We start from the raw sequence: 25,688 nt of genomic DNA, 5'->3' as shown, positions 1-25,688 counted from the left end.
GTGTTAAGCCACTGTCATTGCATTTTTTGTTGCTCAAAGTGAGAGCCGCTCAAGTCGATGACTGTGGGATGCGAATGTCGACGGCGATGGCGATGGGGAATGATATTCAATATTTAATGCAGTAAATAGGTTATATGAGTAAGCGCGTCGACGCTTTATACAAATTTAATTATGACCACAACAGAATGGCAAAATCCAAAGTCAACAGCACTCATATATCTTTTATGTGCAAATCGTAGTTCAACAGCCTGCGGGGTGTTTAAGTAAAAAGTAAAACAGATGGGTCGCTTTTGCTTTTGCTTTTGCTGTTCGATTTCTATTTAATGGCTTAATGTAAATTCTATGAAGAGACTTCGTTTTACAACACACGGCAGAAAGAGAGAGAGTGTGGAGTTTGGGGCGGGGAAAACAACTTTGTCACAGCTGCCAAAAAAAAAAAAAAAAAAAGAAGCAAGCATAGCATCAAAATGAAAAACAAAAGCTCAACAGCTGCAGAAAAAAAGTTTTCGTTTGAAATATAAATAAAAATCAATTTGAGGCGCATTTCAGAGGCGCCGAAACTCAAATACGAGAAAAAGAAGGAAAAAAAAAACGCAGAGAGACCTTGCGTTGCTTGCGTTGAAATGCCTTCAATCAAATGCCGGCAATAGTTAGCTAATGTTAAGCACCTACTTCACTTCACTTTGCTTTCTTTCTGCTTTGCTTTGCTTGTGTCCTTAACTGATGCCTGAGCACACGTGCTATTTGCACACGTGTTTATGGAAATTGAGAAACGTATTTCAAGTTGAGCGTCAGCTCAAAGCGCTGTTTGTTTGCATTCCTTCCTTCGATAAAAAAAAAAACAAAAAAAAAACATAGAAAGACTAAAAGAAAAATGTGCATGAAAATTTTACTGATTACGTATTTGCCAAAGCGAAAAGCAAAGAGCAGAAAATACCAAAAAAAAAAAAAGCCTGACAAGTGGCCTATCTTAGGCCAAGAAAAAACTTTTCGGGCCAAATGGGCAAACATGTGTCTATTAGCCGCATTAGACGCACGGCTAGACGTATCTTCTTGGCCACTTTTCTTGGCTCTCTCTCTCTCTCTCTCTCTCTCTCATCTGCATAACATAAGTTATGCTTTGTTGACAGTGGTCATATCATAGTTTAATATATGTGTACATATGTCTCCCACATAAAGATACATAAGCATCTTCGTATGTCTCTATAAATTTGCAGTTACATCTGCACATGCAAATTCCAGGAGCCACAAATAATAAAGTACACAGAGCTATGTAACGCTGTTTGGGCAGTACAAGTGTAGCTGAGAGATGATGAAAGATAGAGATTGAGAAAATTTGACTAGGAATCATATTTCTAAGTTGATTTTACTATAATGTTGTATTTAGTTTGAGTTGCTTTAAAATTTAATGGAGTACTTAAGACATTTGTCATATACGGTGCGTATACGCAACATTGCTATTGCAATTATTGGTCGACATATTTCAATTTATAGAAGGATAAAGAAGGATTAGTTTAATTTACTATTTTTTAATATGAATTCAATATTGTGAATTATGCAACAAATTGTTCACATATAATGTTTGTTTTTATATTATTATTGATACGGAATTAACAAATTCTAAAGACGCCTCAAATAATGCGATTTTAATACGTTTAAGTCTGGTTATTGAAATGTTCGCTTAAAATGGCATATTAAATCCTTCCTGGTACCACGTTGCGTATACCTAATATTGCCATTAGAATAAAATTATGTTGATCGATATATTTAAATTGACACTTTTTCTTTCTTTCTATATTTTAGGTTTCATCTAATGTTTCTTTGTTTGAATTTTATAATTTGCAAACTGAAATTATTTGAAATTCAAACTAACTAAATTTTGAAGTCGCCGCAAGTCTGATTATTTAAGTCTTTAAGATGACAAAAAGTGTATTTTAAATGCGACTTGCATGAAAAGGTTATTTCGTTATTTTCTTGTTTGATTGGACATTGCATATACAAATTTTAACGCTGGGCGAGAATGGAAGGAAAAGAGGCAAGATAACAACTGGTAAGTGGTAAGTGGTAAGTGGTAAGTGGTAAGTGGCAGTGGCAGCTTGAAGAAGGCAGCTGGTAACAGCTGCTGCTGCTGCTGTTGCTGCTGGCCATAATTCAAATTTGCAGTTTTCTATGCTAATTCGTGTGATATTGCACAGAAGATGCCGCTGCTGCTCAGACGACAACGAGCGAGAATAGCGAGCAGACCCAAAGAAGAATCCTTCTGTCGCTCCACGAAAGAATGCTACAAATTATGCAGCAAATGCAGCATGTGTGTGTGAGTGTGTGTGTGTGTGTGTATGTGTGGGTGTTAGGGCAACATGGCAAGCGAGCGAAGCTGTAAAGGAACACGCGCCATTTGCATTTGGCATGACCCTTGAAGGCGTCAAACGCAGCTTTCTTTATGGGGCATGTTGTCAATGTTTGCAAATGCGTATCGTCCCTTCCTCTCCTCCTTAGCATTGCATAATTATGCACGCATCTGGCCAAAGTCGTTGTCGAAGTCGAACTCAAGTCGAGTCGAGTCGAGTCGGGGTCAGATCCGCAGCCGCTTTACTCCGCCTCGGGCCATTTGGTCGCTTTATGCGGGGATTTTATGGCCAGGTAGCCAGAAAGAGAAAGCGAATTGTGAGTGTGGGTGTGGGTGTGGGTGTGGGAGTGGGAGTGGCAAGTCCGGAATCACTTCCCATTGTTATGGCGGCCATAAAAATCGGTAAATCGCATCATGAGTGCTCCACACATTGTTGCGCATAAACTGAAACCAAGGCACAAGACTTTGTTGCCAATCGCTCTACTCCATTTACCTTTAACCATTCCCCACCTCCCTCCATTTCCACCTCCCGCTCTCTCCTCGTTTAGATTTGCAAATGTTGACAATGTTCCTGTAGCGTAAACAGCACAGCTCACAGATTGCAGGACACACGGGAGACAGGAGAAAGGATATTGGAGACAGCAGACGGAAGACAGCGGACGGAAGACAGCAGACAGGAGACAGGAGACGAGAGATGGCGCACAGGAAGCCACATGATTGATTCGAATTTAATGCGCAATGGAATTTATTTTTCTGTCTTGCCAGTAATTAGATTTAGTCCGTTGCCAACTGTGGAACAGGAATTCGCATCGCATCGCATCGTATTTTTTTTTTGCATTTCGCCTTTCCAAAATCAGTTTATGATAGCTGCTTCCGCTGACGCAATTGGCAAAGTTTCAAACACAACAATTTCGCCTGTTTAATCTGGAATAGTTATGTCAAACAGTCGCACAACAATCGCAAACATAACTGACCAGCAAAATTAAAGAATTTATTTAAGTATTCGTCTATTTGGGGTCTATTTATGTACTATGTTTATCATGTTTTTCTGCGTTTTGTAATAAGTAAATCACCATTTTATAATTAATAGATTGGACTAAAACAGGAGTACATAAAGTAAGAAAAGAAATTGAAACTGTTACATGCAAAGAATAAAGTCTTCAATATAGTATTATAATTTGAAATTAGAGCAAGTTTCCCATTAACTTTATTTGCAATCAATTATTTTATATGCGATCGATACACACACATGAACATCGAAACAAGTTGCAAAATCCTTGTGAAGCTCTTCTCTATGCCCACGCCCACCTTACTCAATCGCCCATACAAATATCTTGGTCCGTCAGACTGAGCACCTAAATTTTTTAAAAATGGACAAATTTTTTTTCATAGACCTTGCACACTTTTTCACAGCAGCTAAGGCTGTCGACTTATTGCAATTCTCAACTCATCTGTTGAGTAACTGTTGAGTAAAGTTTCCCATACAGTGAGCTGGATAATCTCAGAGTAGCTTTGGTTCTGGACCACGATCACTTAGCACTTCTTCTTTCACTATTATCTTGGTCCGCCGCCTAACTTAACACACACCTAGCATATGAAACACGTACTCACAAATTTTTGGCAATGACTTTTTGAGCCACATACTTTAATTAACTATTAGCAACTAAGTATTGCAATGTCTTTCAGTTCTACAAAACTGATTAGTAATAGTCACAACTGTTTAGCAACTACTGTCATAGACACTTCAAGCGCTACCTAAGCAATCTTAGTGAAGCTCGTCTGCCTGACCACGCCTACTTAGCAGATCCGCTTTCGCTATTAACCCGGTCCCACGCCTAGTGAAACACATGCACATGCATTTGGCATAGATAAACTAAAATTTTTGGCAAGCCAATTTTTGACTTGAACGTTTTTACCAAGTGATTAGCTGCAGTGCAATGACATTGTGCTCAACTGTTGCACAACAGTTTATCAAAAGTACTCTAAACAAGCTTGGCAATCTTTATGAAGCTCACCAGCTCGGCCACGCCCATTTAGCACCTCCGCCTTCACAATTATCTCGGTCCGCCGCCTAGTCAAATACATTTACAAGCCTTTGGTTCACCTTAAGACAAATTTTTGGCAATGACTTTTTCAGTCACACACTCAAATAAGCTATCGGCAGCTTCTCTGTCTATGGAAGGCAATGTCTGGCTGCATTTTTGCACAACTGCTTAGCAATAGTCACAACAGTTGTGTAACATTTGATTAGAATCACCTTCAGCACTTTCGTAACATTCTTAGTGAAGCTCAGCTGCCTGACCACGCCCACTTATGCAGACCGACTTCGTTACTATCTCGGTCCGCCGCCTACCTACATACATAAACTAAAATTTTTGGCTAGCCAATTTTTCACTCGATCGTTTCTCAAGCAATTATCTGCAATACGGTGACATAATGCACAGCTGTTGAACAACTGTTGATCAAAAGTACACTAAGCAAGCTCAAACATTTTTGTGTAGCTCTCGCGCTTGACCACGCCCACTTAGCACCTCCGCCTTCACAATTATATCGGTCCGCCGCCTAGTCAAACACATTTACAAGCCTTTGGTTCACCTTAAGACAAATTTTTGGCAATGACTTTTTCAGTCACACACTCAAAAAAGCTATCGGCAGCTTCTCTGTCTATGCAAGGCAATGTCTGGCTGCATTTTTGCACAACTGCTTAGCAATAATCACAACAGTTGTATAACAGTTGATTAGAATCACCTTCAGCACTTTCTAAACATTCTTAAGCTCGCCAGCTCGGCCACGCCCATTTAGCACCTTCGCCTTTACAATTATCTCGATCCGCCGCATATGACACACACACTCACAAATTTTTGGCAGTGGCATTTTTCATACTCGACTCACCTACCAGCTTGATCTGAGAATGCTTTGGAAATATATTTCACTTCAGCACAACTGTTTAGTAAGAGTCCCATCTGTTAAGTAACAGTTGATCGTACTTTAACTTCAGCAAGCTTGGTAATCTTTATAAAGCTCTGCTGCTAGACCACACCCACTTAGTAGTTTTACTTTCACAATTGTTTCGGTCCGCCGCCAAGCCTAACGAACACGTTTACATTTGGTACACATTAACTAAAATTGTTGGTAACTACTTTTTCACACTATTGGGCGTATTTAGTATCAAAAATGATTACCAGTTAATAATCTATGTGTTGTTATGGTTCTTTATTACTGTACTGGTTTAAATACGTAATACATAGAAAGAAGATATACAAACAAGTTAATTACTCTATGTCCTGAATCTATATTCTCTGCATTGACTGACTCACATCGCTTCAGTAAGTGAAAATCGAAATCGGTTTACCTCGAAGGAAATACAAATTTATAGCAGTACTATAATATTTAATCTACAATACTACATTCTAAGAGTATAATGTTCCGTAAATCAACTTTCAAGCTAATCGAAGACTAGAATAGTAAATTAATCAAATCATTTGGGTTACACTGTTGAAGTTGAAAATACCAATTTGTCCTGTTTCCAAGTTTCCTCTTAACTTTCGTGGACTTGTGAATGTACATAAAAAAATAAACTAAATAAATACAAAAACTATAAATACAATAACAAATGTAATAAATAAATTCATAGAGTAAAAGTTGACGTTATTTAAGATTGAATATATTTTGGAATTAAATAATTACAACATTAAATAAAACTTAGCCATTACTCCATGTTTAATTCATTTAAATGAGTTATGCTAACAATTTAAGAGGAAATGCTTACAGGCAAATCTTAAACGTATTTAATGAACACTCACACCTTTCAAAATATATGTGATTTCCCTCCGATTGCAATTGATTGTGCTGTGCGTGTGTGATACTGACTGAGTAGTTGTTGCTGCTGGCTATGAGGCAACAGCAGCAGCAACAACACTGAGTGGCACATGTGTGTGTGTGTGTTTAGCCTTCTGGCATGTGTCAGTCCATCTTTGGCAAATTATTACTATATGATTTTCGCAGATGTCAAAAATCGCTTGCGAGTATTTGTAAACACATCTTCATTTTCATCAATTTTGTGTGTGTTTCTGAGAGCTTCGCTCTGTTTCGATTTCTATTTGTTTGGCGGCGACAGCACAGCTTGTGTCATTTATTCAACACATTTATTGATTCGATCGTGACTTGTTCTAAGCGCACGTAGATTGAGTTGCCTTCGACCACACACACACACACACACACACACACACATAGGCAACTGACAGCCATAAGCTTCACTCTCTTCATCAGCAAAAGCAGTAAACATTCGCTAGCCTAGATTGAGCCTTTGAGGCATTTTCTTGGGGAGCTAAACACAGTTATGGCCGAGGCTTCATAAAACACAAATTTCATCCTGGCCGTTGCGCAAATCTTTGTTGTTGGCCAACAACATTTGACAGCCGCTGTCTGCCAGTTTTTGCCTGACAGCGAAATTTCCAGCACGTGCTTGAAGTCGCGTAGTTCTTCTTGCAACTCCATTCAAATTGTGATTGACAAGCCCGAAGACTCGAACTAAGTTCATGAGAGTTCAACATGATTTCGCAGAAAACAAATAATTTCAAAATTCATTTAATTGCAGCAAAAGTTTTCTAAAAAAATATCCATTTCAATGAAGAAGTGCATTTGGTTAAATTATAACGAAGCGAAGTTAGTTGAGCAACTGTGAAAAGGAAAAGTTTGTTGTTGAGTAATATCACTCATACGCCGGGTAGTTCATTTGTTGAACACGCCAGATTAAGAGTATTATATATTGTAGTATTTTTGTTGAGCGAAGAGTCAAGTGCCCGCTGCAGCCAACAAACAAGGCCAACATAAATGATTAGCATGCAAGTCAGACAAAGATAGAAGGAAGGATGAGAGAGAAAGAAAAGGGAGAACAATGCGCCAGGCACGTCACATGGACAAGTTAAAGTTATGTGGTTAGGACATGCACTTGAGAGTCAAAGCCATTGGCAGTGAGGTCACAGCTCGAGACGAGATGTTTAGATCTAAAGTTGGAGCATAATATTTTACGAGGATTTTGAGTGGTAAATCTCTGCACATGTGCACTGATTGCAGACGACGAGACGAAGGAGTCGAAAGAGAAGGAGAAGGAGAGAGAAAAGAAACTTGGGGCCAACCGCATGATAAATGGCTTAAAGTGAGCACCGAAAACTGCAACTACAAAGCCATGCACTTGACTTTAGTAATAAGAAAAAAACGTGAGCGTGTTGAATTTTTACTTGTTCAATATTTATTTTCATCATTTGACTAGTTAATTTCCATCATAATGGGAGGGGGATTTTTCATTTTCATTTTCAATTTCCATTTTGTTGTCTATGTTTCTTGTTTAATCATTTTGTTGTATTTAGTTCATCAGATAATACCATGTATATGCATATGTATATTTATAATATATAACATGTGAAAATTATCATTCAGGAATTAGCTCTCCATCATCATCTTTATGTTTGTTGTTGTTGTTGTTGTTTTTTGAGGGGGTTGTCATTATCTTCCTTTTCCTTTTATTGCACTTTATTGTACATAGAATACATATCATATCAGTATATCTGTATATTTATATATATATATATATATATCTGTATATTTGTATATATTAATTTTTAAACGTAGGTAAATAAAGAATAACATACAATACATAAATGAGAAATTTCACATTGTTTTTTTTTTTCTTTTCTTGTTGCTAATGCAATAATTCCTAGGGGTTTACAATATACATCATACATATATGAGGGGAGGGCAGGGGAAGGAGAGGGGAATTTGTTCTTGTTAATATATGTATATATAAATATCTATTCATATACATGTATATAAATATATGTATGCATATGTATATGTATGTATTTTGTAAGATAGCATGTGATCAAATATGTCCATTGAGAGTCGTTTTCCAAAATCGTAGGCGTTTAAGTATTATGTTTATGTAAGTAGTATTTTTTTAGTATTTTGTGTAAAACAACAAAATGAAGCAACAGATATTTGAGAGGGGCAGGATATTGAATTGAGTAGAAGTGGAAATGAATAATAAAGTACATCATACATATGTAAATACGAGTATGTATATTCGTTAAACACTAAATTAACAAATCTATTATGCAATTTTTGCTATTAAACTCAATTTATTTATCAATATATGCGCATGTATGTATAGGTTGTCTTTCCATTTTTTGTATATTTTTATTTAATCTTTATCGTTTTTTTTTTTGTTTTGTATTTGTTTTTCTTTGGTTTTCCATTTATGCTTCAATAAATACTTGTATGTAGTATGTATGTAGTTTGCTTTATAAACTTTTTTTTATGTTTTGCTTGATTTAACAAATATGCGATTCATTTTTCACTATTCATTTAGGTTACGTTTTGTTTTTGGTTTTTCTTTTTTAATTTGTAGTTTTTTTTTTTGCTTTTTGGTTTTTATTTTCTTTTGTTTTTCTTTTGAATAAATATGTAATTTAGTTTGATTCACAACAATAACATTTTGAATATGCATTTCCGTATTTGCTTCAAGTTAAATGTAAATTGAATTTATTTATAATTTGAAATCAATGTCTCAATAAAGCTTAGTTTTATTTTTAGTGTGTGTTTAACTCTTGATTTTTATATACTTTGCTGTGGGCGATGGGCGATGGGCGATGGGCGATAACGACGATGATCGTGATGATCCGCTGCGAAACGGAAACGGAAACAGCTGCCAGCAGCAGTGTTGTGGCAAACATCGGATTGGATTTCAACTATGCCCATCAACTGCAGTTTTTATTTTATTTAGGCGGTAACACATATATATAAATTTAAACTCTTGAAAAATCTTCTCATCAATCAATGTAGTGTGTGTGGATGTGTGTGTGAGTGTCTGTGTCTGTGTGTGTGCGTTAGCCTGTTGAGGCCAGGTTTACGATACTCCAATATATAATAATAAGTATGTATGTATGTATGTAGTTGTATGCATATGCAGATCTGGGGGAATACTTTCAACGATAACTTAAATCGTACTTGAACGATGTTTTGCGAAATTGCTTATCATTTCTCTTTTGTCTTGTCACTTGCGCCTTAATGTATAGGTATGTAACATCAGTTAATAGGTTAATAACTATGAACTCTCATATATTATATGTATGTATATATAGTATGTTTCATATATGTTATTTATATATATGCGTGTGTGTGTGTATTTGGGTTGCATATGTATGTAAGTATGTAACTTGTTTAACCATTATCTCTATGCATATGTATGGGTTGACTTTACGTACGCTTACAATAACTCAGATCGTTTGTTCGCATCGTTTGGTCGCTTCTTCTCCTTCCTTTTTGGTTAACGTATCTAATTACTCGTAAGTATTTGAGATGAGATTACACATATATATAGTATAGTATGTCTAGTATGTAAGTGTATGTTTAGTATACGCATCAACAGAACTCAATAATAGATACAATAATGCAATACAATCCATCATTCCTTTTTTCTCTTTGGGAGACTCTCCATGCCCCATGTGCTTGCTTTTCCTATATTTTTATTGTCAACTAATCCAATTTATCCAATTTAATCGAGCTACTCACACGGCGCGTATACGTAATGTGTACGAAATGAACTAATACGATGAGAACACGTTGGGCTAAAGCAAAGGATGTTAATCAAAGCATCTTTCTGTCGCACTCTAAGAAACTCGGTTTCCATTCAGCAATCGCTATTGTTTGTCTCTGTGTGTGTGTGTGTGAGTGTGTATTTTATATATGTGTATGTGTGTGTGTGATGCAGCTTAATTGGAGTCCGAGTCTGAGTCGCTTGGTGGCACTGGCGAGGCAGTTGCTTTGCTAGCACCGGTGCCACTGGAGGACTCCTCGCGTATTGGACGCGTTGCCGCCAAATACGCATTCGTGGACTCGCCGTGCGTGGTCTCGATGCCAACCCTAACATCGAGAGAGAGACAGCGTGAGAGAGAGATAGAGATAGAGAGACAATGAAACAGAGAAAGAGAGATTAGCGTACAGATTTTTTACAAAAGTTTAGTTGTCACATGAATCTCAATTCTTTGCATTTTTAAAATATTTAATTAATGATAGGTCTGTGCGAAATAATATTTTTCATATTTTTAAAATCATAGTTTTTTCCAATCTTAAACATACTTTTATGATTACATTCAATAAATTGTATAAATAAATTTATTCTATCATAAGACTATATTGAATATCTTTGATAATGCATTCCTCTCAATATGAATATTATTATGATCATGATCATTTTCCTTGTGTATTCCACAAAACAAAATAAAGTGAAACTTAGTATTTGTACAATATCATTTGTTACTCGAGTTATATTTTTGTGTTTATAAAATTCTATTCTCTTCTTCACTAAATGAATAAAATATAATAGAATAATCAAGTTTTAAGAGTGTGATTAACACAAAGAAATAGTATCTATGAAATTGTACTTCAGATTTCCATTTAAATAAATAAAATCATTAAATTAACTTTTTGTTTTCAAGACGAAAAAATACACATCTATTTAACAAAGTAATGAGGCGAATGTGACAACTACTCCCGACCCTTGTTACGAGTATTTAGTTACTTACTTGTACTCGTGCCGTGCCAAATAGCGGACATACTTCTCGGGGGGCTCATCGGCATCGGAGTCCTGGACACTCACGGAGCGCACGGTGGTATGCGAGACCTGCGTGGCGGGCATGGTAAACTCCACGAATGCGTATGGCGCCAGTTCGCTGGGTATTTGATCGTATGACGTGAGTGCCATGCGGCACACCAGCTGATGTGTTGTGTAAGCACCTGAACGATGCGTAAAGGTTCAAGTTTAAGCCGGAAAGTGGAAGAATGAATGTTCTCTCAGTACTCACCTTGACCCTCCTTAGGCAAGCGGGGACAGCGCCAGACGATGGCGCGATGATGATGCTCGTACTTCGCCTGGCCGGAAGTCACCTCGATCAGCGACTCCTGCAGCGTATCGACGGCACCGAGAATGCGCTCAATTCCCTTGATCTTGCCCGTGCGTCGATGGGCCGATTTTACAGAGCCATATCTATGCGAGGTAACAAAGCGAATTAGTTTTATGTTTCAGCTACAATTCACGTATTCAGTAATTTGGTAATTTGGAAATTTGGATATTTTGTTAATTTCAAATTAAATGACCAATAAAATTAGTTAATTTCAATCGACACTTATTTGATTGGTTATATTGAAAGCGTATTTAGTTGTTTAGTAAATTCGTTTTCAAGTTTCAACTTGTTTAGTAATTCAGCTGTTAAGCAGTTTATCATATACTAACTATTTAATTATATTTAAATCTAAATAGAATGCACTTATGGTATGATGGAACTATAACTAATGGACTGTCAGTAATACAATTTTGTATATGTTATGCAGTTATTTAGAAAAGCCTTTTCATTAAGTTCATTTAGTATTTTCCATTTAATGTTTATTTATAAACTATTTATTTTATTTACTAATATTTCATTTTGTAGTCGTTTACTAGTCCTTTCATGATATTAATGTTTGGGCAATAAAATGATTGATAGTTAAAATTAAAGCAACTCTTTTTAAAAGGAGTCATGCAAACGAAAATATATTAAATAAAAACTAATAATATAAATAACAAATAATTAATTAATAAAGCTGCAGTTATCATCTCTGCAGATATTGAAAGACTTTGCCATTACCTGAAATGCTTCTCCACACGGAACAGATAGATCCAACACTCGGGTATGGGGAAGCGCACCGAGACATCCTCGCAGGGGATTTGTCCTAGCTTGCGCGAAGTGAATCCCGGCACAAGGATATCGGCGCGCAGCTCCACCTTGTTGCCAGTGACACACCAGGTGGCCTTCAGCTGCAGCGGAAGTTCACGATTCTTGGGCGGACGCACACGGAAGCGCAACAGTTCAATATAATTGGCATCTGGTGGCTGGAACCTGTAGAAGACAAAACATGAAATACGGATTACATTTCAGTTAAAAAAAAAGTGCAATTCAATGCTATCTCATCACCCACTTGATGGTGCGCGTACGTTCGTACTCCTGTTGATTGACCACACTGTGAAATTCAACCGCCTCCAAGCGAATCCACTCCTCGGTGGCCACCGGAATGATGTCGTGTCGTCCCACCACCTCTTTGCCCTGGCGCCACATATCGTTGACGCCCAACTCGATGGTGGGCATGCCAGTGAGGAAGGCCAAAAAGAAGAGACGCACTCGAGCGATCTGTTTCAGGATTTTACCCTCGTAGTCCTGCTCGACGGTGATCTCATCCACCGCCGTCACCTGCACCTCTTCCATTTTGTATGTGAGCGCACGTTCTCGCAACGCGGGCAGCTTGAAGAGCGCCTCCTCAATGCATACGGAAAACTGTTTCATATCCTCGTAGTTCATCGAACCGATCTTAAAGAGCTGCGACGATTGCGGTGCATGCTCGACGGGCAAGCCGAGTTTCTTGAGATCGCTGCCAAACTCCTTGACGCCCTCGTAGTCGCCGGCGATGGCGTATTGTGCAAACTTTGTCAGCTTGTTGGTGATGCGTTCTGCTTTGGTCACCTGACCGGGTCGCACGCCCGGACGCTCCTTGTAGAAGATGTACTGCAGCTTCATGGTGAAGATCTTGCCGAACTGATCGTACTGTTGGGCTCCGATCTCCGATACCGAATACGATGGTTGCAGTGGCAGCTCCTGGAACGGTTGTTTGTCCCCAGCCTGATTGAGTAATTGCACCACGGGCACATCGTTCTGCACGACGAGACGTACAAAGATCTTTTTCCAGAACCGTTGGCCGGTGATCTTCTTCTTGTTCGGCTGACGCAGCTGCATCTCCCATCCGGGTCCGACGTAATGTAGTCGCGGGAATTCCTCCAGCGGCTGTGACACATCCTCGTCGTACAGCGGCGTCTGCGGTGTGTCCTGCGAATCGGTGCGTTTGATGCTGCCCTCGGCATTGGGAGCGGCTGCCGGTGGGGCTGGGAAACCGCTCACATCCTCGAAGGGATTGACTGCCGGTGGCGTTGTCGCTGTTACAGCTGCACCGCGAGCCGGTGGCGGCGGTGGCGCCAGCTGTGGTGCTACCCCGGAAGAGCCTTCGGCCTTGGGTCGTATGACCACGCTAAACTCTTTGTCCACGGACTCCACGGAATCGGCACGTGCCGGCGCCTGCATCGCATAGAAGTCATCGTCCTCGTTGCCGAAGCCATCATCAGCCGAGTTCACCTCACCAAAGGCGTTGGCCGTTGTCGTCGCAGAGCCAAAAGCGCTGTCACCCCAAGCTGCAACGAAATGAGAAAGAAACAGTTGATGAAATGGAAGTTTAAAGGATAAATCTCAAGGAATTACAAAGAAACTAAAATCTCTTTTAGAAGTTTAAAATCTACCGTATGTCATTTTGTTGACTCGGGCTTCAACCATACTTTATATTTGTATTTATTAATGAATTAAACACTTACCATCTCCTCCAGTGGGTGTTATGGCACCCGAGCCGCCGCCACCGAACCCATCCAGTATGCTGATGTTGTCCTTCTTCACGGAATCAAACTTGGCTGAGAACGCATCGAACTCATCTGGCTCGACGGCAAAGATGTTGCTCACATAGCTGCTGACAGGTGGCACTGCCGGAGCCTGTCGTGGTTGCACTTCCGGCGGTTGTGGCTCCGTTTCCGGCTCGTCCACCGCGAAAATGTTGCTGACAATCGGCGCAGGGGCAAAACTTGGTTCGTCCTCCTCCTCGGGACTGGCAAACGGATTCGCCGAGAGCTGTCCACTCGCCAACCCCGGGAAATCCAGTCCAGTGTCCATTTGCTCCGGTTCATCGCTGCCCAGCTCCACATTCGCCGCTTGAGTGGTGGCCGCCGACTCTGTGGGAGGACTCTGATCCGACTCAATGGCAATCGGTTCGGGTTCCGGCTCTGGCTCCGGTTCAACTTCGACAACCGGTTCAGCCTGCGTCTCCAGCTCCAGTTGCAATTCCGGTTCAGCGGGCTGCTCAGGCTCGGGTTCGGCTTCAACCTTCACGGGCGTTGGCTCCGGCTCCTCATCCTCATCGTCGGAACGTGGCAGATCCTCCACCGTGGTGATCTCAATGTCCGGCGTGGGCGCTCGCTGGCGCTGCGTAGCCTCCGGCGGTGCCGCAATGTGCGCCAAGGTTGCCGCTTGTGGCTGTGAGGTAATGTCATGGGTGCTATCGTCCGGTCGTATCAGCAGCGAACTAAAGATGGGCTCATCTCGAGCGCCATTCGCCTGCTGAGGTTGCTGCTGCTGCTGCTGCTGCTCGGGCAGATCGTCGTTGAGCAAATCGGGTTTGGCAGCTGGCGCCGCTGGCTGCTCGAACAGGCTGAGTATATCCTCCTTGGTCTTGGGTGGCGGCGGTTTCGCTGGCTTGCTGCTGCTGCCAAACATGTCTAGCAGATCGTCAGCAGCAGATGCGGGAGCAGGAGCTGGCGCCGGTTGGGCTGATGGTGGTGGCGGACGTTGCGGCGGCGCCGGTTGCTGTTGTCCATGCTGACCCTGCATCAGCTGTGGCGGCGGTGTTGGCCTTGGGGGCGCTGGACGCGGCGGTGGCGGACGCGGTGGCTGCTGCTTGGCCGGTGATGGCAACGGTGCCGCGCCCTGCAGATTGGGCAACGCCGTTGGCACACCAAAGGGATTGTCTAGGGGCGCCGCTGCCACTGGAGCTGGAGCTGCCGCAATGATGCTGCCACCCATGAGATCCGTCTCAATGCCTTGAGTATTGGCACTGGAGCCACTGTCCGACACATCCACATCGACGTCCAGGAGATCGGCCAGTCCTGAGTCGGGCGTGGGACTAGGTGAGTGAAGATCCCGCATGGAGATGGGACTGGGCGAACGTGTGGCGGGTATGCGACCCAACAGCTCTGAGCTGGTCTCGTCCAGCTGACTGGACACCGTGTTGATCAGCTCCTGTGTGCTCTGTGGTGGTTGTGGTCGAGGCGGTGGTGCTCCTCCACCTGCTTGCTTCTTGCCCTCATCATCCTCCTCAGCAGCGGACTTGAGACTCAGTGCATCGTCCTCTGCCTCGATGGTGGTGCCAAAGAAACTCATCGCCGGATCAATATCAGGCACATGTTCGGCTGTCTCCGTTTCCAGCTCATCGCCGCCAAAGGCAAAGGGATTGGAGGCGGATTCACCAAAGGGGTTCTCCGCTGATTCGCCTCCCGCTGCATCCGGTTCACTGTGCATCAAGAAGGGATTGACGGCTACATCGCCGCCATCGAGATCATCGTCCATGAGAAAAGGATTAGCCATGTTGTCTGTTTTTTTGTTTTGTGTTTGCTTTGTTTGTTTTGTCTGGTTGTCTTTGTTGTTGTCTTTACTGTTTTTAGCGCTCGATTAGCTCGCTTTCGAGTAGCTTTATTTCCGTCTCGCCGGGCGCTAGATTCTCGGCAATCGATGTGTCGAATGGATCTATATCCAGCTGCTCCTCAAGCGACTGTTGTGTTGTGCGATTGGGCAGCGACGGTGTCAACACTTTATCGCCCAGTCCCAGCTCCTGTGCGTCACTCTGTGTGTCCAACACTCCGGTCACCGGCTGTCTTGCACTCTCCGGCAGCAGTTCGTTTTCCAGCAGCTTTAATTCCGTCTGTCCGGGTTGTAAATTGGCCGCTATTGACGTATCAAATGGATCGATGTCCTCCTGTTCGTCGTCCTCCGTCTGCACGTTGCTTGGCAGTTGTCGGCGCTCTTGGGCTGGTGTCAGCACCTTGATATCGATGTTCTCCTCAACCGCCAGCAGCACCTCCGCAGGCACGGGAGTGGGCGGTGCACGTGGATTGAAATCCGGATCGGATAGACTATGCTTCAACGTTGGCTCAGTGATCAAATCGGCCTCAATGTGCTTTAGTTCGACGTCACTGAGCTTTGCCTCTGGTACATACGATGTGTCGAATGGATCCTCCGATTCGCGTTCGCTGATCGTTTGGGCGCTGGGCGCGTAATAGGGCGTTAATGGCTTCTTGTTGGCACCCAAATGATCATTACCCGCTGCCAGTAAATCCTGCCCGCTGGGCACCAGAAAACCAACGCTCTTGCCTTGTATATTCAGACTCAGCGATGATTTGCGACGCACACTATCAAAGTCTGGATCACCGACTGTGATCTGAGCTACCACAACAGGCGCTGTCTTCGCCGGCTTCTCCTCCTCTTGCCCGGCACGTGGATCAAAGTCTGGATCGCTTAGTGAGTGTTTGAGATTCGAACCCGATTCGTTGAGCAGTTCACGCTCGAGAAAGCGCAATTCGGTTGCCTTGGGCTGCACAAGAGCGTTGACTGCGGATGTGTCGAAGGGATCAAAGTCCTGTCCCTCGTCCGCCTGATCGACGCTGAGTGTGGGTGCCAATGGGGCAGGCACAACCTTGCTCAGATCAGTTGCACTGCCGGCCAAGAGATCACGAGCCGGAGCTGCCAAGTGACACTCCTCGGCACGGGGATCGAAGTCGTCGTCCTCCTCGAGTACGGTTGTCTTTTTGATCACTTGCTCCGCGTAGTTGGTGTTGAAGGGATCGTCGTCTTGCTCGTCTTCGTCGTCGTCGCTCACGTAGATGGCACCAGGCACAATGTGTGGTCCTGTGGCTGGACGCACTGGTGGAGGGGGTCGCTTAGGTTTGCCTGCAATTCAATTAGAGTTAGTCCAATTCAAGGGATATTGCTCTACCCTCACTCACCTGTTTGTTCCTCCTCTGGCTCTGGTGCAAATTCAGCCCAACTGGTTTCTTCAGCAAGTAGTTCGGCGCCCGGAAGCACCACCTGATTAACTATGGTAATGTCCTCTTTTTTGGTCAACGATTCCGCTGCTAATTCCGCAAACTCGTCGTCTTCCTCGTCCTTTAGGGCATCAAACTCGGCTAAATCGGGATTAAGTGCACCACCGAAAGCTTCCTCTTCCTCCTGCTCCTCGTCGACTTTTTGCGGCTTAATCAAATGCAAATGCAGTGAGACACTTAAATCGATGGGCGCCACAGACTCAGGCACATCATCGACAAGATCGTCGAGGAGATTATGCTGCGGTTCGGAAGCTAAAAGGTCCGGTTCGTTATCCCCAAGATCAACGCTCTCGCTGAGTAGCAAATTCTGAATGCCCTTGCGTAGCTTCCGCTTGGGATTGGCGAGGGCAACGGCGTGCTCACGGTCTACACGACCGGAGAGCACCTCAACGGCGGCACCAAGGCTGACGAGCTTCTTCGACTTGTCCTTCGATTTGTCCGCACCAACGATGACTTTTTCCGCGTAGGCAGTGTCAAAGGGATCGGGACCGTCGTCTAATTCAAGCACCGGCGAATCGGGTACAACGGCTAATTGTAATTCACCGCTGGTTATTGCCTCGATATAATCGGTGGCAAATATATCATCGACCTCGTCCTGAGCGTCGTCCTCCGATTCGGAGAGTTCTACCACAGCCTCCGCGAGCTTATCCCGATTCGCTTCACGCTCGGCGGCAAGTTGTCGCTCTCTCTCGAGACGTTCGGCCTCGCGACGGGCGGCTTCCTCCTCCTCTTGTCGCTTCTTTTCGGCAGCGGATGGCAGACGCTGGTAGAACGATTCCTTTTTAATTCGATCGAGTTCGTCCTGTGTCTTGTGTAAGATATTATCAACGCCCGAGGTTAATGCCTTAAATTTGGCCCATTCTTCGTCGCCGGCGGCGTCAGCGCTTTGCTGCTGATGTCCTGAATCCTGGCCAGCCGCTGTTGCTGCGAAGGATGTGGATGTTGCCGCCGAATCGGCTGGCCTGCCGCTCGACTGGCTCTGATGATGATGACCCGCTGAGGTGTTTGTATTGTAGCTCGACGCAGATGCAACGCCCTCGACGTCCGATGCTGCGTCCGATTCGCCAGCGTCTGATTTGTTGGCGGCCGCCTCCTGTTTGGCTTTGAGATCGCGCTTATACTGCTCGAGCTCCTCTTCAGTGAAGAGTTCTTGGTCCTTTTTCGACTTCTTCTTTTTCTTTTTTAAACCTTTTGGTAACTTAAGCATTATCTAATTGCGGAGACATCGAGATCGGTCTGCAAATACAATCCAAAACCACACACAACGCACGTTTTGCACACATTCAGAATAAGTTTTCCCAAAATTTTGTATTCACCAATTTCTTTCTACGGCGGGAATTTGTGTTTTTTATTTTGTGGGGAAGGGTAAACACGCGGACCGATTATGTAAGCTACAGTTGGCTAGTAGTATAACCATTATGTCTATGTTTTATTTCTTTTTATTTTGATTTTGTGGGAGTCTAAAGCAATGGGAAGCAATTGGAACAGCGGGTGTTTTTTTTTTTTTTTTTTGCTTGGGAGGAGGATGCCACTAATGGGGTTGCTACAAAACTCGTTATATAGTATATAGTTCTATGTTCTATGGCTCTACGAGACACGAGAAGAGAAAACTCACCGCCGCACCGTTGACCCCTCGCAATGTCCAGTTTATTTTCACCGAAATACTCGACTCGGAAAAACCCCTTTTATTTCGTTGTGTATTCGATTGTATTTTTTTTTTTGTGTCTGTTAGTTAGTTTCCCTAAAGTATTAATTCATTTTGCTTAACCATTTTCAATGTGTGTTGCATGTGGAAAATTGAAAAGCCACACGCACACACACACACGCTCTCACACACACACACGCAAAAACACGCACACTCTCTGAGTTGTGAATTTGACACAATTGTGTACCTACACATGAACTTGCCACTTGGCAAAGCTTTTATACCACACCACAACTCACCACGCCACCACCAGCAGCAACAACAACAACAACAACAAAAACGCAACTGTGACAGCAACAATGAAAGCTTTGCTTACACTTGGCCAAAAGAATGTAAAGCCGCTGCCAATTGGCAATTCAACTGAAAATGCCAATGGAAATGGCAAAAGTGCAAAAGACAAAGAAGACGAAAGCTTTGCTCTGGCGCCCTTGCAGCATGCAACATGATTCAGTTTTGTGGTAGCACTAAATCTCTTCTTTCAAATCAGCAGACTTAATGATGCAAAGGAAACCAATAAAAATAATGTTATTTTAATAGCAACGATTTAAACATAATAAATGCAAAAGAGATAAATCCTCAATATATTTAAAAAAAAAAATTAATGATAACTAAAATAATTAGATATCATAAAGACAATAGTAAAGATGGTGTGAAAATAAGTGGATGAAAATTAAATATAAAAATAAAAATTTGTTAAATCAAACAATTGGTAATAAGAAAATGCTGTTATACATTCGAAGAAATTGTTCAATAATGACCTCAATTATAGGTTTATTGCCTGCTCAACTTGTAAATTATATTTTTTCAAAATTATAGGTTTTTTATTATTCATCTGAATCCAAAACTATATATTGTTGCAAATATTTTCTAATAAAGTTTTTCAATAGAGTTTACCTCTGTGATAATAATCTTATTACTAAGTTACAAAAGTTGAGAAACACGCATCGCGAAATAGGTAAAATACAAAAGAATTTGATAAATGCAATAAAACGAAATATAACCTTGATATGCAAATAATATTCATCTTGACTTGTATCCAGAGCATACAAACAATTTGATAAATGAGACGGCATTTGCCAAGTTGTCAGTCTCAATGACTCTTCACATGTCTGCCCATCCTCTAAATGTTTTTGGCAAGTGTAACCTAAGCTCGAGACCTTCGAATTCAAGGGAATTCAATTAGTATTTGCTTTTATGCGATAATAGATTTTCTTGATCTTGAAATTGATAGCTTTCACTACGTCACACTTTCTTTAAGTGTAAGCAAAAAGAAAAAAAAAACAGCAGATTTCCTTGCGGATGCTCAGCATACATTTTGGGGTTACAAACAAAAAACAACAGAAAAACATGAAAATGAAAATGTGTCCAAAAAAAAGCGAAAATTACGAAATTCGAATTTCGAAAGGTGTTTTCCCATTTGATTACATGTGGGTGGAAACAGGCAAGAGATACAAAATAAAACTACAACAACAAAATGAAAAACACTAAAGTAAAAAAAGGGACAAACGTCAATGTAAATGGGGGGCAGTAGTACTACCTCTTTGTTGTACTTGTTGTTGCTGTTGCCGCTCTTCTTGTTCTCGTTGTTGTTGTTGTTATAACTCGGAAAAATCGATGATTTTGAGACGCACTCAGAGAGTCAGGCGCAAAGCGATGTGTGCGAGGGAGACGGAGAGGGGGCAAAAAGCTGAGAGCGTCATAACGACTGCACGCCTACGCACACACTCACACACACACACCTACACTCACACACACTCACACAGTGCCTATGTATGTACATATATATTGGCTACACGTTTTTTCCTTCTCTTTTCACAGTTCACTTGTCAAACACGTTATGAAAAAAGTTTTTCATTTTCCCCAAAAAAAAAAAAGAGAATACTTGGTATTGAAACATTTTCAATTTGGCAATTTTGCAATTTGTCGTTGTCACTCTGGGTTGCACACGTTTTTCTCGCTTTGTTTCGTTTTCATTTCGTTTCGTTACGAAAATTATGCAACTTACGTCTCACTCTTGCGCACTTTTAAAGAACAATTGAACAGAAAAAAAAATAATTGCAGATGATGACGACGAGTCGAAAGCGCTCTGCGTTTATTCAAAACATTGTTTTTTCTGCGATTAGTTTCAACTATTTACATTTGTTCAATTTAACAATATTTCGATATTTTTCAATTTATTTTGAGTGGGATTGGATCGGTTTTTTGTTGGATGTTTTCTGTATTTTTTCTTTCTGTTTTTTTTATGATGAGCTCTTTTCGTTGTTACCTCTGATTTGAACTATCGGGAAATCTAGCACAGAATGAATGAAAATGTCACGAAAACTCATAGGAAGTGCTTTTGCCAAACCGCAGCAGCAGAGTATCCTTTAAAAGCTTGCTGAAAAGCTGCGCGAATTGAAAACTTTACCCCACACACACACACAGAATATACACACACACACACACACACACACAGCTGACATCCTGCGGCTGCTCCTGTAGGCCAAACACACACATACGCAATGTGTGCCAGAAAGCTATCACACGCTCAGCCCACGGGCATAAGCTCCCTCGAAAACAACAACAACACAGAGCAAGAGAGCGAAGAGAGCATTGACGAGGGTTGGCAGCTGAGAGCAAAAACAAAACACGTTCTGCCATTGTTGTCGTGTGTTCAGCGCTTTTTTGACACTTGACATTTGCTTGGCGTCTGCGCACAAAACTTGTGCGTGAGCACGCTGCTCGTGCTCGTGCTCGTACCCGTGAGTCACGCACGTGTCAGTGCAGCCCTGGCACTGTTTAACAGTTTCAGTTCAAAAATCTGTTGATAGCAGTAATCAGCATTTCACACAAATGTATTATTTCTTCCCCGCTACCTTTTGCATTTTTGTGGCTACTGTTTCTGGCATGAGTGTTTTGTGGCCCCCAGAAATTGAAAGAAAGTGACTCAGACCCCTCATAAATATTACCTCTACAAAAAAGAAACTTCTATAAATAAATAAATAAAGGCACAAATACAAATTTTGTGACTAAGAAAAAACCAATTCTATTATTTAAAATAATTATTTATTAGAGGAATTTTGTTCTTTGATAAGGATCACTTATATCATTTTACTAATACTTTATAATAATATTAACAAATAGTTTGTAAGCTATAGAGAGATGGAATGCGTAGTTTTAGAGGAAGAAATGAATTAGCTTATTATCTAAGTACAAAATATGCATGAACATTTGTCAAAGTGTGACAAATGCAGTCGGAATTTATACAATCAATGAAATATATACTTTAGGGAATTTGAAATAAATTCGTTAAACCGATTTCAATGTAGTAGTTGACTAAACTAACAACAAATTCTCTTGTAAATGGAATACGATCAGAATTTCGTAGATAAAACTTGGGCAACCTAAGCACAATATTTGTTGTCTTGCTCTGAACACTGACTGTTCAAATTTAGTCAAGCAAGGTGTGCAAACAAACTCATGCCGAACATGTGTAGTGACTTGGTAAATAAATCATTATCTATACGATGCCATCGCATGATAAACAGACGCGGCAGTGTTGACTCAACGCCCCAAAATGGTCTTAAGACAAGAAATTGGTCGCGTTAATGATAAGTGCTCAAATACTGCTCTCTGCTGTCTCGCTTGCACCTCTCTATTGGCCTCTCTTTCGTTGTCGTGTCGTGGTGTACTGTTCAGAATCGTATGCGTGACTGAAAGCGGCAGCTGTTGAACCACCAGGCCTCAATGTCGCCATAGAATTGTGTCCTGTGCTGTGCGCCAGGACGATGCAGCTGGGCGCAGAGATCACAGAACGGTGAATGTTGCACCAGTTGATAGTGTTGTCGCCACCAAAAGTAGCTCATGTACTCATTGACATCGTTGGCCACATAACGCAAATGCGAAGCCAGCTGCTCGACGCTCTCGAAGCGATTGGCATCGATGTACGAATGCGGTGGCAAGAAGCGTGTGTAGTTAGCTCCACCAAAGACCACGGGGACAATGCGACGCTGCATTGCCGAATAGAGTTTCTCGGTGACATAATCGACGCACAGCGAATTCTCGAAGGCCAAATAGAACATGTAATCGGTGTCAAGCATCTCCTCGCAGTGCGGATCGCCACGAGCGCAGCTATAAAGAACAACAATTGTATATATAGTAAAGTCTATATGGGAATCCTTGAGAGTAACTCACCTAAGTGTGCCACACTTGCCATAGATGTCCACCTCAATGTGTTGTTGCAGTGCTGCGGCCAAATCTTCGCGTTTGGATAACGTCTCACAGTGCGAAACAAACCAGGCAGCCATCTTCAACTTCTGAGGCCACAACTCCAACACTTCGCTATCATTCCAGCTGCCCACGGCAGGCACTTGACGCCAATGTGGCTGCAAAGTGGGCGCCACACGAGCGCCGGTCTCCACATCCATCATATAGGCATAGGGCCACACAATATCCGAGTCGAGGCGATAGCTCATGGTTAGATTGTAAAAGTTGTGCTCATCGCTGAGACGATGCTTCGTCTCGCCCGGTGGCTCCATTAGGGCAAACACATACGTCTGATGGGGATAGCGTTGCGTGGACAGCGGCTGCAACAGCGGAAATGGTTGTGCCACATGGTACACAATGGCATCGTATTCCGCCAGTGTGGGCAAATAGTCATGACGATTGCTCAGCTCACATTGATACACCTCGCAACCGAGTTCATGACGGAAATCATCGGGTCCTAAGGTATCAGCGGGCAGGCTCCAACGTGCATCGCCAAAGAAGTCGCTCCACAGGAGAATGCTGCGTGTGGCAGCTGCTTCATTTGGCGCCCGGTTGGTGTCCAAATAGTCACGCAATATGCCATATTGATTGAGCAACGGAGATGTGCTAATCTTGTAGACGGCGATCAGCAAACCGAAAAGAATCAAACCGAGCACGAGCAGCGCGAGGTTCCAGCGCGAATGTGGGCGCATTCTGCAATAGCAGCAGCAGGAAATGGTTCGAAGCGCACACGTCGAACGGCCATCGGCAATAGCTGTGTGGTCAGCCGATAACAAGGAAGGCGAACGTTCTTCGATTCGCTCTTCAATTCATTACCTGTCTTTCTCATGTTGCGCGCTGACTAATTGCGCTCAGCAAATCCCTTATCGCTTGGCAGGGCGGACGTCCACGCTGGAAACTATGGAACGCTGTCGACGTCGTCGTCGTCGTCGTCGTTGTTAATGTTGTCGTTGTGGCCATTATCGATGTCAATGTGTGAACGTGTTGACAATTAAGCATTATTGATTCTTGGGCCTAACTATACACAACCTCTCTGCATTTGTCCATATCTCTATACTCTTCACATTCCCACTCTCGCTCTCTCTCTCTCTGTCTCTTTCTCTCTGGGGCACAGTCAACACTTCCAGTTGATAGACTGATAACGCATTTTCCATACCTGATAGCGGGGCCGATAAGCCAATATTTTTTGGGCTTACATCGATTGCACACCTTCACCTACATGGTGGGTAGTGAGAGAGTAGTTCATTTAGTCAGTCACATATTAATCAGGAACAGATGTACCTAGAAAGTTCAATTGTTTTTAGATGTATTTTAAATGCATATATAGTAAATCTATATAAATTACTCAAATTCAAGTTTTTAAATGAAATCCAAATATTGTTCGAGATGATGTTCTAGCCTATTTCCTTAAGATCATATAAAGAAAAATCATTCGTTTTTTTCATGTCTGTTTTTAAACTTTACTAAAATTCACACCTACAATATATATTTTTTTCAAATATGGATTATTAAAAAGTTAAATTTTTTTTAATTACACTTTCCAAAGGCAATTAAAATTAAGTGCAATAAATCATAACTTTCCAGAACCATTCTTATGGACTTATGAAACTTCCCTCTTAGCTTATCTCTTCACACATCCAATAGCTACATATATAAACTAACCCAAAATAGTATCTGAGTAAAAAGGTAATAACATAAAATACACAAAAGGTGTTCCATTTTAACAACTGATACGATCAAATAAAGGTGTTGCTCTTTATTTTGATGGAGTGCAATATGGGAATAGACAAATATATTTGAACAGAGAGCGATATTGAAAAGACTATAAACATTATTTAGAGAGTTATTTCTGCAGGAAATATTATCTATAAACAAACTATGCTAACTTTTTAGAGAGTAATTTTTGCTAAATATTATATATTACCATTTCATACTTACCCTTAAGTATTTCGATTGCCGAATAACTTTCCTGAAAATACTTTAAACCACACTTTCTGCTAGATAAGATGGGGCGCCTTCTGGAAAAGATATAGCAAATATTTACATTAATCATATTAGAGCACAATTAATCATATATTACCTATATATATCTCATGTTGGCGCCAGTGAGTGTAACACTTGCAACGATCTGTGCAACAGCTGGGAGATCAGCGTGAAGAGAGCGACAAACGCATAGACCAGAAAAGTCTTCAACAGCAGCAGCAACAGCTTCATTTCGCATACACCAACGAGTGTTAACTGGGCTATTAAGGATTCTAGCTGACACCAGACACCAGCTACCAACAACTAACTGTCTGAGTGTCAAGTGTGTGTTTGGTCTGACCAGCTGTGTGCTAAAACACCTGACCATGCATTAATAATAAGACGCTCGAGAATTCGACCACACGGCCCTCGACGTTCGGTATCCGATAATGATTATTAGCCTAGCCTAGTATGTTATATATGTACTATATGCCCCATACATTTGTAATATTGTATACGAGTCATTAGCTGGACTTTTTTGTTTTGTGTGTCCATTGTCGCTTGCAAATGACTCCGGGGTCCAGCCCCCTTTTTTGAGGAATTGCGTGGTTCGCTTTGGTCAACAATGAATTGAGGTAATTGAAGAGCAATCT

The 25,688-nt window shown here is 41.9% G+C and overlaps 3 protein-coding genes across 4 annotated transcripts; all 3 read right to left on the bottom strand.

The window, feature by feature from the left end:
- Positions 1-8,753: 8,753 nt before the first annotated feature.
- LOC117565007 (protein stoned-B) lies at positions 8,754-15,609 on the bottom strand. Its single transcript, XM_034243955.2, has 6 exons — positions 13,794-15,609; positions 12,359-13,616; positions 12,028-12,279; positions 11,209-11,390; positions 10,930-11,140; positions 8,754-10,267 (listed from the first exon to the last, which is right to left on the bottom strand). The coding sequence occupies exons 1-6, from the start codon at positions 15,607-15,609 to the stop codon at positions 10,117-10,119; spliced, it is 3,870 nt and encodes a 1,289-aa protein (XP_034099846.1). The 3' UTR covers positions 8,754-10,116.
- Positions 15,610-15,682: 73 nt separating this feature from the next.
- LOC117565018 (protein stoned-A) lies at positions 15,683-21,150 on the bottom strand. 2 transcript variants are annotated; one of them, XM_034243981.2, is made up of 3 exons: positions 21,095-21,150; positions 17,025-18,359; positions 15,683-16,968 (listed from the first exon to the last, which is right to left on the bottom strand). In XM_034243981.2, the coding sequence occupies exons 2-3, from the start codon at positions 18,328-18,330 to the stop codon at positions 15,683-15,685; spliced, it is 2,592 nt and encodes an 863-aa protein (XP_034099872.1). In that variant the 5' UTR covers positions 18,331-18,359; positions 21,095-21,150. The 2 variants fall into 2 exon arrangements, with proteins under 2 accessions (XP_034099872.1, XP_051860480.1); XM_052004520.1 differs by lacking the exon at positions 21,095-21,150 and adding an exon at positions 18,739-18,849.
- Positions 21,151-22,112: 962 nt separating this feature from the next.
- On the bottom strand, positions 22,113-24,327 carry LOC117572403 (alpha-(1,3)-fucosyltransferase C). The gene is made up of 2 exons (XM_034255187.2): positions 23,002-24,327; positions 22,113-22,938 (listed from the first exon to the last, which is right to left on the bottom strand). Exons 1-2 carry the CDS (start codon positions 23,763-23,765, stop codon positions 22,503-22,505), a joined length of 1,200 nt encoding a protein of 399 aa, XP_034111078.1. The 5' UTR covers positions 23,766-24,327; the 3' UTR covers positions 22,113-22,502.
- Positions 24,328-25,688: the final 1,361 nt, after the last annotated feature.

The sequence above is a fragment of the Drosophila albomicans genome, chromosome X (genome assembly GCF_009650485.2).
Source record: "Drosophila albomicans strain 15112-1751.03 chromosome X, ASM965048v2, whole genome shotgun sequence".
NCBI classification, from domain to species: Eukaryota; Metazoa; Arthropoda; class Insecta; order Diptera; family Drosophilidae; genus Drosophila; species Drosophila albomicans.
This window is presented reverse-complemented; position numbering and strand designations above follow the sequence as displayed.

What these genes read in the sequence shown, in the direction of transcription:
- LOC117565007 (XM_034243955.2), bottom strand. Translation starts at nt 15,609, where the DNA reads ATGGCTAATCCTTTTCTCATGGACGATGATCTCGATGGCGGCGATGTA. An exon ending in CGTGTGGAGAAGCATTTCAG is followed by an intron (nt 11,391 to 12,027) that starts GTAATGGCAAAG and finishes TACCTCGCATAG; the next exon opens with ATATGGCTCTGTAAAATCGG. An exon ending in TTGGCACGGCACGAGTACAA is followed by an intron (nt 10,268 to 10,929) that starts GTAAGTAACTAA and finishes TCTCGATGTTAG; the next exon opens with GGTTGGCATCGAGACCACGC.
- LOC117565018 (XM_034243981.2), bottom strand. Translation starts at nt 18,330, where the DNA reads ATGCTTAAGTTACCAAAAGGTTTAAAAAAGAAAAAGAAGAAGTCGAAA. An exon ending in GCCAGAGGAGGAACAAACAG is followed by an intron (nt 16,969 to 17,024) that starts GTGAGTGAGGGT and finishes ATTGAATTGCAG; the next exon opens with GCAAACCTAAGCGACCCCCT.
- LOC117572403 (XM_034255187.2), bottom strand. Translation starts at nt 23,765, where the DNA reads ATGCGCCCACATTCGCGCTGGAACCTCGCGCTGCTCGTGCTCGGTTTG. An exon ending in GGCAAGTGTGGCACACTTAG is followed by an intron (nt 22,939 to 23,001) that starts GTGAGTTACTCT and finishes TGTTCTTTATAG; the next exon opens with CTGCGCTCGTGGCGATCCGC.